This window comes from Rana temporaria, chromosome 13 (genome assembly GCF_905171775.1).
Source record: "Rana temporaria chromosome 13, aRanTem1.1, whole genome shotgun sequence".
Classification (NCBI taxonomy): Eukaryota; Metazoa; Chordata; class Amphibia; order Anura; family Ranidae; genus Rana; species Rana temporaria.
In genome coordinates, this window is record NC_053501.1 from 102,364,195 (window position 1) to 102,381,909 (window position 17,715).

At 45.7% G+C, this 17,715-nt stretch overlaps 1 protein-coding gene across 2 annotated transcripts in view; it reads left to right on the forward strand.

Annotated features, from left to right (window-relative positions):
- OTUD7B (OTU deubiquitinase 7B) overlaps window positions 1–17,715 on the forward strand; it is a 171,104-nt gene that overhangs the window by 133,494 nt on the left and 19,895 nt on the right. For both annotated transcript variants that reach the window (XM_040333116.1, XM_040333115.1), the window contains exons 4-8: window positions 1,137–1,238; window positions 1,324–1,451; window positions 5,835–5,947; window positions 8,071–8,198; window positions 16,516–16,665. In XM_040333116.1, the coding sequence (XP_040189050.1) occupies window positions 1,137–1,238; window positions 1,324–1,451; window positions 5,835–5,947; window positions 8,071–8,198; window positions 16,516–16,665 (621 nt within the window). The remainder of the gene's footprint in view (window positions 1–1,136; window positions 1,239–1,323; window positions 1,452–5,834; window positions 5,948–8,070; window positions 8,199–16,515; window positions 16,666–17,715) is intronic.

A 17,715-nucleotide genomic window follows, 5' to 3' on the forward strand; every position in this document is an offset into this window, starting at 1 on the left:
ACAGTGCTATTTGAGACAGTATTTTGTTTTGTTTTTTGACGTAAATTGCATTGCAACAGTGTCAGTGCAGCCCTAGTGGCTATGGGTGGGATCAGATGGGTGCTATGGGAATGGTACCCGCTCTCCACTCTCATGCCCTGTACACACGATAGGATTGTACGTAAAAAAAAGTTGGATGGGAGCTTTTGGTTGGATATTCTGACCATGTGTAGGCTCCATCCAACATTTTCTGTCAGAATTTCCGCCAGCAAAAAGTTTGAGAGCAGGTTCTCTATTTTTCCGACGGAAAAAGTTCTTGTTGGAAATTCCGCTCGCAAAAAAACATGCATGCTCAGAATCAAGCAGAAGAGTCAAACTGCCTATTGAACTTCATTGATCTCGGCTCGTCATACGTCTTGTGCGTCACCACGTTCTTGACGGTCGGAATTTCAGACAAGATTTGTGTGACCGTGTGTATGCAACGCGAGTTTGAGCCAACATTCCGTCAGAAAAAAATCCACGTTTTTCTTGTCGGAAATTCCGATCGTGTGTACGGGGCGTAAAACTACAAAGGATACCAGAGCCAAAGGATACAAAAAACGGGGCTGGGGGGAGCAAATACGGTGTAAAAAGAGGACGGTAAAATTAAAAGGAAACTGTTTTGGCACAAGGCAAGCAAGTAACTTCCCTATAACATGGTATTCCTATTGTTCCAGTTCAGTTTAAAAAGTATTTGTATGGCCAAAACAATCAATCTTGTTTTGGTTGTCGTTGGGAACCCCGGATTTGGTAAGATCACTATTGTGCTGCTCCTTGCTGGAGAGGAAGCCGTACCTGAAGACCTGCAGTGCAATAATCTCTAAGCTTCTACTTCACCCATTCTGCAAATCTGTGCTTTCTGCACCTCTCGTTTCTTCCTAAATATATCCCCCCCCCCCCCCCCCCCCGGGCATTAGTGGGGCAACTAAAGCAAAGCCCTGCTTCTCTGTGAAGATTGCTGCCCCCACACAGGGATGTAGTGCGGAACACAAAGCATGGTAATGGGCAAATGATCAGGGAGACTAAAGTATTGGTAACCAGTCCTGTGTCATCCGCAAATTTCTTTTGTTTACATCCTTTAAGACAACACAACTAACGTGAACTTCCTGTCTTCACAGGTCGCCTCAACTGGTGGACACAGGTGGACCCGTCATACCAGAGGCTCCTCCCTTTGGCAACCACAGGCGATGGGAACTGCTTGCTGCATGCTGCCTCTCTTGGTGAGTCTGGTGTTTTATAGAACTGTTAATCGGAATACAAAGATTTCACAAAATCCCTGACTGCGATTTGCCTTTCTTGTTTTAGGGATGTGGGGCTTTCACGACAGAGACCTCATGCTCCGCAAATCTCTCTATACTTTGATGGACAAGGGTGCAGAGAAAGAGGCGCTGAAGCGGAGATGGCGGTTTCACCAAACTATGCAGAATAAGGAGGTATGGATGAGCACTTTCTATTTGGTAGAGTTTTTCCATTTGGTACATATACAAGTCATGGTGGAAGAGATTACCCGCAGCTGTTTTTATTTTTTTTTTATTTTTTAGTTTCCCTTTTAACAATTTTTTTGATCACTTGTATTCCTTTTACCTATCCCTTGTAATAGGAATAGAGCATGGAAGGTCCTCTTTACGGAGAGATCTGGGGGTCTAGAAGTCCCCACATCTCTTCTCTATGCCGGAAAGCCTGAGATAAAAAATGAAAAACTATAAATGATCCCAGACTTCCCAGCAAAAGAAGTTTACATCTGCCAGTGCCGGAAGTGACGTCATGACGTCGCTTCTTAGGCTTTTTTGGGTCGTAGAGCTGGCCAGGGACCATCTGGTCTGCAAGTTAGCTCTATGGTAAACCGCCACTGCCGGCGGATGAATTCTCTGACTGGCGAGCTCGGTAGAAGCATTGGAGGGTGGTGGGGGGGGGGGGGGGGGGGCATCATCTCCCGCCACCTGTTAAAGCAATCAAGCAGCTAACTGGCTGTTACGGTGGCTTTTACTTTGCACTGTTAAAAAGATATCGTAATGATTCCTGCAGCTGCAGACATCATTCAGATATCTCTACTCCAAACAAAGTATGCCCATTCAAACGAGACCTAAGCGTTTAAAAATAAAATAAAATGAATAAATAAAATAAAGTCTACACTTCATTTAATTTGAAAATATCCAGCCAAGCTTTTGATAGGAATCATATTTTTAGTGTTGTGAAGAAAGAGACAAGTTTCTGACTTAAATTAGAACTTTATACAGTGGAACCTCGGATTGCGAGCATAATGCGTTCCAGGAGAATGCTTGTAATCCGAAGCACTCGCATATCAAAGCGAGTTTACCCATAGAAGTCGATGGAAACAAAAATTATTTGTTCCACATTGACTTCAATGGCATGCAATACCCCATGTGGCCAGAGGTGGGGGGCGCCAGAGAGCCTCAGAAATGCTCGGGATGGATTGGCTGACCTCGGAAACACCCGGGATTTGAGTGATTCCGAGTATTTCCAAACCGTTCCGAGTGTCACCGGCGCCCCCGCACCTCTGGCCAAATGCGGTACTGCACACCCCATTAGCTTGATTTCTGCATATTTTTTTTTTTTTTTTGCTGAAAATGCCCCCCTCGGCTTATACTCGAGTCACCTTTTTGCGTCTGATCTCCCGGACTTTGGGGACCCGGTACCGACTGGCCGTAGGTCTCCTGGACCCCAAAGTTTCTTATCCCGGGGACCTACGGCTGGCGAGCACCGTGTTTTTTTTGTTTTTTTTTTAAAGCCGGGCACCCTTTCCATAGACTCCCATTTTAAACTGTCATTTCTCTGGTGATTTTGGGGACCCGGTACGGCCGGTTGTAGGTCCCCTGGACTCAGAACTTAGCACACATGTAGCCCCATTTCTCCTCTACAAGTGTGCACAGTTTGTTGTCCAGGGGACCACCAATTTTTCAAAGTCGGGCACCCCTTCCATAGACTCCCATGCTGAACGTCAGTCTAGGCATGGGCACAGTGAGGCATGCAGATGGACACCCTAGGCTTATACTCGAGTCAATAAGTTTTCCCAGTTTTTTGTGGTAAAATTAGGTGCTTCGGCTTATACTCGAGTATATGCGGTAGCTGGTCCCTTTGGCATCTTTTACACTTTGGTTGATTCTTAGCAGTTCTGTATGAGACTGGCTGCTGAGGGGTGGGGGTGGGGGTAAAAATGTTGTTGTACTTCTGACCAGCACCGCTGCTTTTGGCAGGGAATCGAAAAATCTGACCACCATTGTAACAAAGAGCCACTGTCTCCACTGGTGACAAAGGGCCTGATGTATGATAAGTTTGCTAAAGGAATAATCTCTTCTATTTTTAAACCTTCATTGTAAAAATGACAATTTTGAATCTGGATGTTTTGGGCAACAATAATTTGAACCTTCAGCGCACACGTCCTACGTAAGGCCCAAAAGGTTTTACATAAAAGTGCATTTGTTGGCCCTGTTGGCTCCTTCCTGTGTGCGATATGACCTGAATCGGAAACATACAAAAATACCAACATACCGCCCCCTTTTTCCATGACCGTGTCTTAGAAAGGAGCCCCCTGTCCCCCATATACTAAATGTACCTGTGCCCCCTAACGGCACCTTGCTCCCCTGCAGCTGGTGTGTTTATTGGCGGGGTTGGTGACTCAGAGGAGTGGTGATGTTACCCTTCTGGTTGTATGCTAGGCATGGGCTAGACCTGAGTGCTGCCACAGGGGGGCAGATCACATTGTCACCCATAAGGCCCCTTTCACACTGGGGTGGGGGGGTGCGGTGGCGGTATAGCGCCGCTATACCGTCGGAATTGTGGCCGTATTCAGCCGCTAGTGGTGCGGTTTTAACCCCCGCTAGCGGCCGAGAAAGGGGTTAATACTGCCAGCAAAGCACCTCTGCAGAGGCGCATTACCGGAGGTATAGCCGCGGTTTCCCATTGCTTTCAATGGGAATGAGCGGTGGAGGAGCGGAAACCCCACCTGTCCTCTCACCGCTCCAAAGATGCTGCTAGCAGGACTTTTAGAGCAATCCTGCTAGCGCACCGCTCCAGTACTGGAGAAACAGCATCCGCTGTTTAGGGTCGGTTTGCAGGCGCTATTTTTAGCGCAATAGCGCCTGCAGACCGCCCAGTGTGAAAGGGGCCTAACTGTAAAGGTTAGTGCACACGGCCGGATTTTCTGACAACAAATGTGTGATGGCGGGGTTTTGTCGGATAATCCGACCGTTTGTACTCTCCATCTGACAATTCAAAGGTTTTATAGCATGCTCTCTAATTTTCCGACAACAAATGTCGTCAGAAAAAAAAACAAAGTACAAACACGCATGCTCCGAACCAATGCTAACCATAAGTCAACATTGGCATAAGTTGCCCAAAGGGTGGTGCTAAAGAGCAGAAAAAACAGTTTTGTGTATGCTGGCTGAAAAAGTTCTGCCGTCTGTATGCAGAACAAGTTCACTGCCAACGCCCTTCGCACAAAATTCCATGGATTTGTCCAATGGAAATCCGATCGTCTGTACGAGGCTTAAGGCTACTTTCACACTGAGGCGCTTTACAATCGTTATAGCGCTAAAAATAGCGACTGCAAAGCACCTCTCCTGTCACTTCAGTGTGAAAGCACTTAGGCTTTCACACTGAAGTGACAGGAGAGGTGCTTTGCCAACGGTGCTCTTGCAGGAAGCTAAAATAAGTCCTGCAAGCAGCCTCTTTAAGGGCACTTCAGGAGCGGTGTATACATCGCTCCTAAAGCACCCCTGCCCATTGAAATCAATGGGCAGCGCCGGCAAAGCCTTTTTCGGCCACTGGTGGGGGTTAAAAGTGCCCTGATAGTGGCCGAAAAGCGCAGCTAAAAGGACGGTAAAGCAGAGCTAAATATAGCGGTGCTATTACCGCCCCCCCCCCAGTGTGAAAGTGCCCCAAGTCCTAGATAATCTCATTGGCTTCTAGGGAGCTGCAGGTTAGGTGTTCGAACATACAAGGGTCAGAATGGGGGTGTCATTGTCTCCTTGAAGCAGATCTCCATTATTTTGGTCACATGACATCCTCAGGTATACAGCCTCTTGTTCTTGAGGAGGAGGTGGGGGGGATTTGCTTTGGACAGCACTAGGGTTGTCCCGATACCACTTAAGACCGAGTACAAGTACCGATACTTTTTTTCCAAGTACTCGCCGATACCGATTACCGATACTTTTTTTTAAATGTCATGTGACAGTTTTTCAAAGCACAATACAGATTAGGTGGCACTGATCTGCAGCACTGATAAGATTAGGTGACACTGGCAGGTGGCGCGGGCGCTGGCAGGCGGCGCTGAAGGCTGGCGGGCGCTGGCAGGCGGCACTGACGGCTGGCGGGCACTGGCAGGTGACATTTATGGGCACTGATGGGGAAGGCTGCCTGCAACGCCCATCCTGTTACTCCTTGCACTCGGCCGCATAACGGCAGCAGCGGCTATCTTGTTACACCCAGCCCAAACTATATGGGCTGGGTGTAACAAGATGTCCGCTGCTGGCATACTGGTGTCCGAGTGCAGGGTGTACCAAGATGGGCATCTCTGATGGCAACACGGAGCGTCACTTCTGCGAATGTGATGGCTCCGCCCGCCCTGAACTCTGCCCGCTACTCCGCCAGGTATTGGCTAAGGCATCGGGAGCATTTGTGTGAGTACAAGTACTCTAGCAAATGCTCGGTATCGGGACAACCCTAGACAGCACTGAAGTGGAAGGGAGTATTGTAGCAAAAGCTGTTTTTTTATAATTTACAACATGCTGGGCTGTTTTTTTTTTCTTTCTACGAAACTGGAGTTTTAACCAACGTTGTTTTTCCTCTTGTCACAGTCTGGCCTGGTCTACACGGAAGAGGAGTGGCAGAAAGAGTGGAATGATTTAATAAAGCTTGCTTCCAGTGAGCCACGTATGCATTATGGCACCAACGGTGGCAACGGTGGCGGGTGAGTGGCTTGTAATAGGATACAAAAGAAAGGATCGATTTTTCTGATTAAAGCTGAATTCCAGGAAGTCAGCCACTTTGTTACAACTGTGTAAAGTTCAATATCTGCGCTAACCCAATGGTTAACAAGTAGTAGTGACAGACGGGTGCTGCAACTAAAATAGCCTGAATATTAGCTAATGGGGAATGTGTATAAAGTAAAGTGTACATCCGAAAATAATATACCTTATTAAAAAAGGTAGATAAAATACTGAAAAACCAATAAACAATATTAAATCACAGTGATAACAAATATTAATGTCCATAAGGTGCTCCACAGAGTGCAAATAAGTAGGACACACCGGGGGTTATTTACGAAGGGCGACTCCACAAGTGCAAAGTGCACTTGAAATTGCACTGAAAGTGCACTTGGAAGTGCAGTCGCTGTAAATCTGAGGGGTAGATCTGAAATGAGGGGAAGCTCTGCTGATTTTATCATCCAATCATGCGCAGGCTAAAATGCTGTTTTTTATTTTATTTTTGTATGTCCCCCTCGAACTACAGCGACTGCACTTCCAAGTGCACTTTGCACTTGTAGTGCAAAGTCGAATCGCCTTTCGTAAATTACCCCCATTGTGTTCACCCGGTGCTTCCGTTCACACAAAAATCAATCGGTGCCTCTTACCAGAGTTGTTGGCTCTCAAATGATAGAGATCATACACGCTCAAAATCGGCCAACAAGGTGTTTCTCCTCCTCAGGGCCCTTTCACACGGGGCTGTCCGTGTGCGGGCTCCGCTTTAGCTCAGCGGGGATTGCTCCGTCGATCCCTGCTGAGCAGGCAGATGACAGGTCTGTCTCTGCACACTGTGCAGGGGTCCACCTGTCAGAGCGCCGTTCTCTCCTATGGGGGATCGGATGATGACGGAGCGTAGAGTAGGGTTGGATTTCAGCGGACATGTCGTTGCTGACATCCGTGGCTCCATAAAGGTACATGGAGCGCCCATTCAGGTCCGCCTAAAATACTGACAGGCGGACCTAAACGGTCCTAAGGCCCCTTTCACATTAGCGGACCGTTAGTCTGTTTATTACAAGTCAGTTTACGGACTTGTAATGCATCCCTATGGGATCGCGTCCGTTAGCGGATGGAGCATCCGCTAACGTCCGCAACCATCCGCGTCCGTCAGGATCCGGTTTTTCGGACGGAAGAAAACCCTATTTTTCTTCCGGCAGAACGGATCGGATGAAGACGGACAGACGGTCCGTCTTCATCCGATTCCCCATAGGGGAGAGTGGAGGAGAGACAGGGCGGTCTCTGCACAGTGTGCGGGGACCGCCCTATCCGCCGACAGCTCAGCGGGGATTACGGAGGATCCCCGCTGAACTTTTGCGGACACACGGAGCAGACACAAAAACGGTCCGCTCTGTGTGAAAGGACCCTAAAGCTCATCCAGCGCAAGGATCCTCACTCCTGCAGCAGGGCTGTCCGGTTGTGTGGAAATCCTCACTGATATGAAAGTGACCTTCTCCAGGTGATCTCCGACAGTGGGTGTATATCATAAAGTAGAAGGAAGAGGCTTCATGGTGCAGTATTCCAATACATTTATTACAAAAAATTAAGCACTTGCATCCAAATTCTCGGTAGAAAGTAAAAATTACACAGCCGCGGCTCAAGCCAGCCAGCTGGAGCGTAGTGACGTCAAGAACAGTAACTCAACCCGATGCGTTTCCCCATACAGGCATAACATGAGTTAAAGCGGAAGAAAACCCATCGATTTGATAGTTTAAAAAAATAGTCAACATTCCCGGCATGCCGGAAATGCTACATGTCACATTTGCTTGTGCTCTCAACCAAACTGTCAAACCATCCAATGGCTGGTTTCATAACTGATCACATGTGCAGCATCATGGCAGTTGCAGATTAAACAGAGGGCAAAGATGGCAGCTTCCTTGGCTGAAAACAATAGGAGGGTTTACTTCCACTTTAAGTAGAAATTGTAATATGCTGCTGGAGAAATCAACGCGTTTTTCCCGCCAGTGTCTATGAATTAGATTCAGCAGCAGGGAGGACATGCAGACAAATTGTGTTTGTGAAGTTGATCATAGACCGTGCTGTGACAGTAATAAACTCTCTCTGTGTGTGACAGGATTGACAGCGCTGAGGAGCCGGTGTACGAGAGCCTGGAGGAGTTTCACGTCTTTGTACTTGCACATGTCCTTAAGAGACCCATAGTGGTGGTGGCAGACACCATGCTGAGGGATTCTGGTGGAGAAGGTAATTAATTGCTTTTCTATGATTCTCCATTTAAAATATCAAACGATATAACCAAAGGTTTGAGGACACATGGCCTACCGTCACACAGATCATATTGAGCTCAGGTGTTTCCAGTGTTAGTTCTATACCATACAAACACATTTAGGCCCCTTTCACACGGGGCTGTCTGTTTTGACGGACTCCGCTTGCTCAGCGGGGATTGATCCATTGATCCCCACTGAGCTGGTGGATGACGAGTCCGTCTCCGCTCACTGTGCAGGGACGGACCTGTCAGAGCCTCGCTCTCCTCTATGGGGGATTGATCCATTGATCCCCAATGAGCTGGTGGATGACAAGTCCGTCTCCGCTCACTGTGCAGGGACGGACCTCTCCTCTATGGGGGATTGATCCATTGATCCCCTATGAGCTGGTGGATGACAAGTCCGTCTCCGCTCACTGTGCAGGGACGGACCTCTCCTCTATGGGGGATTGATCCATTGATCCCCTATGAGCTGGTGGATGACAAGTCCGTCTCCGCTCACTGTGCAGGGACGGACCTGTCAGAGCCTCGCTCTCCTCTATGGGGGATTGGATGAAAACGGTCAGATTTTCCGACAACAGCCTGTCATCACACAATTCCCATCGGAATAATCCGATCGTGTGTACGAGGCTTTAGACTATTGTATGATTCAGACTTTTTCTGTTCCAGCATGACTGTGCCCCATCCACAAAGCCAGCTCCATAAAGACAATGGCTTGGTGTGGAGCAGTGGTCTCCAAACTGTGACCCAGGGACAGCTTGCTTGCCTTTACCCCCCCCCCCCCCCCCCCGATGCAAGACACTATTCCTCCCACTGACACCCAACAATGAGGCATAATTTCTGCTACTGATATCAACAATGGGGCACTATTCCTACTACTGACACCAATGATAAGGGCACTATGCCTCCCACTGATACCAATGATGGGGCATAATTCCTGCTACTGATAACAATGGGGCACTCTTCTTTCTACTGACCCCAATGATGGGGCACTGTTCCTCCCACCGACCCCAATGATGGGGCACTATTCTTCCCTCTGACACCAACAACGGGTGCCATTCCATACCAAAGATGCCTTGTTTAATCCCACTGACACCAGGACAATTTCTACTCCCAATGGCCACAGTCTGGCCTGCCTAAAGTCTGAAGGCTATTAAACTGGACTTTTGTTTGGAGACCCCTGGTGTGGAGGCACTTGAGTGGCCTGCAAAAAGCCCTGACCTCAGCTCTACTGAACACCTTAAAGCTCCCAGTACTGTGGTTATCAGGAAACAGACAACCAGGAAGTGTGGAGATCAGAGAAGAATTACAGCAACTTGAGAGCAAAAATTTCCTTTACAAACCCTTTAAGGCCTCTTGCACACAATACTCCTGTTTGAGCATCTACCTTTTCAGACTTTTTTTATGTATTTTCACGCATATGCGTGTGTATATATATAATGATCTTGCGCTAAAGAAAATACATTGTGCAACCATGGAGTATTGAACCATAGTGGAGATCCTACACCAGAACTCTCACCTCTGAGATATAAAATCTGGCATGTAGGCTTTCCCATCTCTCCTTTACTATTTCATCCCTGGTGTTCCTGCTTATTAACATCCTCCACCTCTCACAGCGATCCCGTCTTACTTGTCCTTCCGCTACTTCAGGTCTGCGGTGACCTCGCTCCCTTCCCTTGTGTTGGCTCAATTTCGCAGAAACATATTTTCGCTTTCTTTTTCTGCAGATTGTATATAATGGCCATTAGCGTAGAATTGTACACAATTGCGCACATATAGGAGTAATTTACTGACCAAAAATGAAGATTTTTCTATTTATTTATTTTTTGACTGAAGAATACACGGAGCTTGTTTACGCGCCTGTGTGCATAGGCACATTACAATTAATGGGCTCTATTTTAGCTTTGTAATAAAAATAAGCTGTACTGAACGGTTCGCACGTTTGGAATCGTGACGATTGTGCCCGTCAAGCCAAATCTCGTAATTTTGAACCCGGCCTCAGTTTCGCATATATCATTGGAATTGGGTTCAAATGATAACCGTCGCAATGCAACACACATCACCACCACCCTCAAGACGCCTTTGTGTTGATTAAGTTTGTCCTGTTCTATCAGATAGTGAAATTCTTTCCACAAGCTATGAATAGAAAGTGGTGAGTGACAGACATACCTCCCCCTGCCCTCTGCCTACCTGCTCTATATCCGTATACACTGCCTGCAGGCTACACGCTTTTTTTTTTTTTTCCTCTCAACCTATGACTTGTATTTTCCCTTTGGGCCAAGGAAGTTCTGTCACGCTTATTTAGTTTATAGATTTGTGATGTGTACCATTTTACAGTTTGTGTTACGAGGCTTTCCATTGTCTTATTTCTTGTTCTATACCTCAAGGTTTTATGATGTGGCCTTTAGGGGCTTCTCTATTATTGCTTCTTGTTTTACCTTGTTGTCCTTGAAGTTCTGAGCATGTGCTGTTCTTCCTACAGCTTGAGATTCTGTACTTTACCTGCTTGCTCTGGGTTTGCTTGCACAATGTTCCTCCAGGTTTGTCTTGAAGCCTTGGTTTTGCTTTTTTGTTGTTTTCTAGTTTTGCCTGCTTGCCCAGCTCATTGAGGATCCCTGGTGTTGACTGGCCCTTTGAGATTCCCGAGTTTTATAACGCCCTTCCTGGTTCTTTGAGGTTCCTGAGTAATACCTGCTTGCCTGAATCTTTGTGGTTCCGGAGTTATAACTGCTTGCCTGGCTTTGTGGTTCCGGAGTTATACCTGCTTGCCTGAATCTTTGTGGTTCCGGAGTTATACCTGCTTGCCTGAATCTTTGAGGTTCCGGAGTTATACCTGCTTGCCTGAATCTTTGAGGTTCCGGAGTTATACCTGCTTGCCTGAATCTTTGAGGTTCCGGAGTTATACCTGCTTGCCTGAATCTTTGAGGTTCCGGAGTTATACCTGCTTGCCTGAATCTTTGAGGTTCCGGAGTTATACCTGCTTGCCTGAATCTTTGTGGTTCCGGAGATATACCTGCTTGCCTGAATCTTTGTGGTTCCGGAGATATACCTGCTTGCCTGAATCTTTGTGGTTCCGGAGTTATACCTGCTTGCCTGAATCTTTGTGGTTCCGGAGATATACCTGCTTGCCTGAATCTTTGTGGTTCCGGAGTTATAACTGCTTGCCTGAATCTTTGTGGTTCCGGAGTTATAACTGCTTGTCTTGCTCTTTGAGGTTTTCGAGTTAAAAGGACTTGCCTTGGGTTTGTTTGCTTGAAGTTCCCCTCATTTTTCTCTGTTATATTTGTTGAATCTTGGTGACCAGTTGTTGTCTGCTTTCCATTTTCCAGTTTATTGAGGATCCCTGATGTTGACTGGCCCTTTGAGATTCCCAAGTTTTATAATGCTCTTCCTGGCTCTTTGAGGTTATACCTGCTTGCCTGAATCTTTGTGGTTCCGGAGTTATACCCTGCTTGCCTGAATCTTTGTGGTTCCGGAGTTATACCTGCTTGTCTGAATCTTTGTGGTTCCGGAGTTATACCTGCTTGCCTTGCTTTGAGGTTCCGGAGTTATAGCTGCTTGCCTGAATCTTTGTGGTTCCGGAGTTATAGCTGCTTGCCTGAATGTTTGAGGTTCTGGAGTTATACCTGCTTGCCTTGCTTTGAGGTTCCGGAGTTATACCTGTTTGCCTGAATCTTTGTGATTCCGGAGTTATAACTGCTTGCCTTGCTTTGAGGTTCCGGAGTTATAACTGCTTACCTTGCTCTTTGAGGTTCTCCAATTAAAACGACTTGCCTTGTTTTTTGTTTGCTTAAAGTTCCCCCATTTTTCTCTGTTATATTTGTTGAATCTTGGTTGCCAGTTGTTGTCTGCTTTCCATGTTCCAGCTCATTGAGGATCTCTGGTGTTACCTGCTTGCCTGGCTCCTTGAGGCTCTCTAGTTTTTACATCTGCTTGCCTTGGGTTTGCTTGCCTTGGGTTCCCCCATTTTTGGCTGTCTAATTTGTTAAATTTTGGTGCCCAGGTGTTGCCGCCTTCTTTTAAAGTTGATTTTAAACCCTCACATATGCCCAGTGAAGTGAACAGCCTCTGGTGATACACACAGAGATTAAACAAATTCCTTGCATAAGTTTTACATGCATATCATACCTGCTGTCTTCAGCTTTATGTATTCCTTAGAAAGTTCAGAGATGTGTTACAGATTTTCTCTTCCTGTTCAGCACAGAGTGAAGTCTGGGCACACAGCAAAGACAGCTCATTGGAGGAAAGGCACCCCCCAATCTACATAGGCAGAGAGACTCAGAGCTGTTCGATGAATAGTTTAGCTGTCTGCTAATCTATTTATAGCAACCTCCCTGACTCACAATTCAGCCTGGTTTTATCTTTGTTGACGGAGAACTTGTTAGAAGTTATGCTGATAACAGAAGAACAGAGCAGGAGTAAGCCACAGGACTTGGTGCTTTGAAAAGAGATAAGAAAACACTGCAGATGTATGTGCCCAGCTCAAGTTTCATGAATCGGGTTTACATCCACCTTAAAGTTTCCAGCTCATTGAGGATCTCTCGGGTGTCACCTGCTTGCCTGGCTCGTTGAGTTTCCCTAGTTATACCTGCTTGCCTTGGGTTTGCTTGCTTGACCTTACCCTGTTTTTTTATCTTATTTCTTGAATCGTGGTGCCTGGGTCTTCAAAGTTTCCAATTTTGCCTACTTGCCACAATTTTGGGGTTCCCTCATATTTCCAATTGCCCAGCTCTTGGAGGTTCCCAGTTTTTTCTGCTTTCTCATCTTGAGGCTCCCAGGTTTAGCTTGTTTTTCCGAGCTCATTGATGTTTCTAGGTTTTGCCCGATTACTCTGCTCATTCAGGGTCCCTGGGTTTGCATGCATACTGAGCTCTTTGAGATTCTCAGGTTTTGCTTGTTACCAAACTTGCATTTTCGTAGGTTTGATCTGATTATTCAGCACATTGAGGTTCCCTGGGTTTGTCTGTTATCACAGCTCATTGACTATCCCAGGATTTGCTTGTTGATGTTCCTAGGTTTTGCCTGATTGCCAAGCTCATTGAGGTTCTCTAGATTCGACTGCTTGCTCAGTTCCTTGAGTGAGTGAATAACTTGTATAGCGCTGCAAATGCAAACTAAATCACCTCAAGGCGCTTATTTCCATCTAGTGTCGTGCTGATCCTTCAGAAGAGGTGGGTCTTACGTTTTCTCCTCAATGCCTGATGGTTTTCCTCCATGCGGATGGTCGTGGGTAGAGCGTTCCATAGCCCTGGTCCTTGGACTGCATATCTTCGTTCTCCCTTAGATTTGTAGCGGGACTTGGGGTGTGGAGGAGGTTTTGGTTGGTTGATCGGAGAACGCGATTGAGGGGTGTAGTGTTTTATTTTCTCGCACAAGTATTGAGGAGCGTTTCCTTGTGTGCACTTGTGGGTGAGACAGAGGGTCTTGAATATGATCCAATCCTTTACGGTTAGCCAAGGGAAGGGTCCTCAGGGAAGGGGTGATGGATTCCCAGGGTTTTTTTCCCCGTTACCAGTCTGGCTGCCGTGTTTTGGATGACTTGTAGGCGTGAAATCTGGTATTGAGGGAGTTTGCGTAGTCGAGTACTTGAGGTTTTCTTACTTTCTCATCTCATTGAGGTTCCTAGGTTTAACTTGTTTACCAAGCTTATTGATGATTCTAGGTTTTTGCCTGATTACTTGGCTTGTTGAGGGTCCCTGGGTTTGCATGCTTACTCAGCTGTTCGAGTTTCTTAGGTTTTGCTTGTTACCAAACGTGATTTTCCTAGGTTTGGTCTGGTTCTCCAGAACTCCGAGGTTCCCTGGCTTTGTCTGCTATCTCAGCTCATTAAGGTTCTCAGGTTTTGCATGTTCACCAAGCTCGTTGATGTTCCTAGGTTTTGCCTGATCTTCAAACTCATTGAGGTTCTCGGGACTTGTCTGCTTGCTCAGCTCCTTGAAGTTCTGTGGAGTTCCCGGGTATTTTCTGCTCCACCATGCTTTTAGTGTGCAAGCCGTAATCTACAAAACATTTTCTAGTGGATTTTTTTCCGACGGAACGTTGGCTCAAACTTGTGTTGCATACACACGGTCACACAAATGTTGTTGGAAATTCCGGGTAGTTTTTTTAAAATCTAAGCAGTACTTACCGTTTTAGAGAGCAATCTTCTCCGCCGCTTCCGGGTATGGTCTTCGGGACTGGGCGTTCCTATTTGATTGACAGTCTTCCGACAGGCTTCCGACGGTTGCATACATCGCGTGACGAGTAGCCGAAAGAAGCCGAACGTCGGTGCGGCTCTATACGGCGCCTGCGCACCGACGTTCGGCTACTTTCGGAAAATCGGAAGCGGCGGAGAAGATCGCTCTCTAAAACGGTAAGTACTGCTTCGATTTTAAAAAAACTACCCGATTCCCCTAGACAAAATTTGCCTCAATCTAAGGTTAAAAATTAACTTTTTGGGTGAACCTCCACTTTAAGAACTTTTGTTGTCGGGAAAAATTGAGAACCAGCTCTCAAACATTTGTTGTCAAATTCCAACAGAAAATGTCCGATGGAGCCTACACACAGTCAGGTTTTCCGTCAACAAGCTCACATCGGACATTTGTCGGAAATTCCGACCGTGTGTACGCGGCATTACTCTGTATTTTTCCATGGGGGTTCAAGCTCATATTTTAGTTGCTTTTTCCAGTGGTGGGCTCATGTCCTCAATCATTGGAACACTTTGGATCCAGCCAACTTCACAAAGATCTGGTTGTAGGTTCATTGTTTAAAGGGGTTGTAAAAAATGTTTCCCTAAATAGCTTCCTTTACCTTAGTGCAGTCCTCCTTCACCTACCTCATCCTTCCATTTTGCTTTTAAATGTCCTTATTTCTTCTGAGAAATCCTCACTTCCTGTTCTTCTGTCTGTAACTCCACACAGTAATGGTGTGGAGAAAGCCTCTTGAGGGGGGAGGGGGCGAGCAGGCAAGTCAGGACACTCTACTTTGCAGATATAGAAAGGAGCTGTGTGTTAGTGGGCGTCCTGACACTCCTGCTCGCCCCCTCAAGAGGCTTTCTCCACACCAGGGAGAAAACCTTGCATTACTGTGGTGAGTTACAGACAGAAGAACAGGAAGTGAGGATTTCTCAGAAGAAATAAGGACATTTAAAAGCAAAATGGAAGGATGAGGTAAGTGAAGGAGGACTGCACTAAGGTAAAGGAAGATATTTAGGGAAAACATTTTTTTTCCCTTTACAACCCCTTTAAGAGAAAACTGTCCTGAGGGAAACATGGAGCCTGTTATTGTTGACTTCATTCTGCATATGCTAGTTACCAGGCTGTTATGCTCACCCTTTAGCCTCATGGAAATGGCGAGTCTTCTCAGAACAAGCATGAAGATGAGGCATTTTGACCTTCCAGATCTGCATACTTGTTTATAGTTGGTGAAGTTATAGGTTCTGCATAGTAGTCGCGGAGCTAGCTCAGGAATGGCCGTTGCCATATTTTACTCAGGAAAGGTTTACTTTAAGCTGTGAAAAAATAGTAAAATCTTTATGTATATTATCCCACATCCACAAATATTCTGATTGAACAACCCCACTGATGACCATAGAGGCAGTTGCAATAAATTACACTCGGTCTGCTTAAAGTGGTTCGAATTCATTATGGTTAAAAAAACGTCAGTGTCCAAGACACCTCCCATACTTGAGCCTAATCTTAATCCAGCGATGTGCACAAGAGCAACAGCTCTCTCCCTCTTTACAGGGCAGATTGTTAGCAGCAGGAGCCATTAGCTGCTGCTGCTGTCAGTCAAATCCTATTACAAGGGGGCTGGGCAAAACCTCGGTCTTTGTCTATGAATGCAGCAACTGCCCCCCCTGTGGCAAGCGGACAGTGGAGATTTAGGTGGGGGGGGGGGTGAGGAACTGAGAGCACCGACAGGGGGCCCCAGAAGAGGAGAATCAGGGCATGTTTGAGTCCAATAAAACATTTCTCATCAGTTTGCAGTTTCTTAGCTTTTCTTCTCCAATTTTTTCGAACCGGATCAGTTTACATCTATATTAGATCCATGGTTTAAATTTGGTAAATTGTTAAATCTGTAGCATGGGTGGGGCCACCTTTAGTTACTTTTCATATCGATGTGCAGTGTTTTTTTACCTTCTAAAATGTTCCTCTGATGTCCCGATATTGTACAGGTTTGGTGGTCTTTTTTAGCATGGGTGGCCACCTTTAGTTTTCTCATCGATATGCAGTTTATATTTTTTTACCTTTTATAAAATGTTCCTCCTGATATTGTACAGGTTTGCTGCTCTTAACACTGATCTCTTTGTATGTGCAGCCTTCGCTCCAATACCCTTTGGGGGCATCTATCTTCCCCTGGAGGTCCCACCCACCAAGTGCCACAGCTCCCCGCTTGTGCTGGCCTATGACCAAGCCCACTTCTCTGCCCTGGTGTCCATGGAACAGAATGAGCAAAGCAAGGATCAAGGTATATTTCTAACATAGTCCAGTACCACAGTGTTTATTACTGGTGGGAGAAAGAGAACACCTGAAAATGTAGCATATGGTGGTTTTGTGTAACTAGTGTGTTTTGTGTGGATGTTTTCAGCTATTGGTGGACCTGTCTATATTTTTATGTCCTAAAAAAAAAAATTATATATATATAATATATATGCATTTTGTGGTTGCATATTCGTAGGTTTCCATAGATAGATACCTGCAAAACACAGCCAGCATTGGAAATCAATAAGAAGTAAAATACTTTTTGTAACTGCTGATCACTGACTATTAGCACTGATCACGGTATTGGTATCACTGGTGATGTCGGTCCTTATTGAAGCCCCCTTCCCTCAGTTCTATTCTTAAAAAAATAAAATAAAAAAATTGATGTCTTAAAGTTGGTCCAGTAACTTTACAGGTCTTAACCCCTTCCATACAGGGCATTTTCACCCCCTTCCTGCCCAGACCAATTTTTAGTTTTCAGCGCTGTCGCAATTTGAATGACAATTGCGCGGTCGTGCGACATGGCTCCCAAACAAAATTGTCACCCTTTTTTTCCCACAAATAGAGCTTTCTTTTGGTGGTATTTGATCACCTCTGCGGTTTTTATTTTTTGCGCTATAAACAAAAGAAGAGCGACAATTTTGAAAAAAAAAAACACTATCTTTAACTTTTTGATTTAATAAATATCATAATTTAAAAAAAAAAAAAAAAAAAAATTCCCTTAGTTTAGACCGATACATATTCTACATATTTTTGGTAAAAAAAAAAAAACGCAATAAGCGTATTTGATCAGTTTGCGCAAAAGTTCTAGCGTCTACAAAATAGGAAATAGAATTATGGCATTTTAATTTTCTGCGATTTTTTTATTTTTTTATTTTTATTGTGACTGACATTGCGGCGGACATATCGGACACTTTTGACACATTTTTGGGGCCATTCACATTTACACAGCGATTAGTGCTATAAAATGCACTGATTACTGTGTAAATGTGACTGGCAGAGAAGGGGTTAACACTAGGGGGCGCTGAAGGGGTTA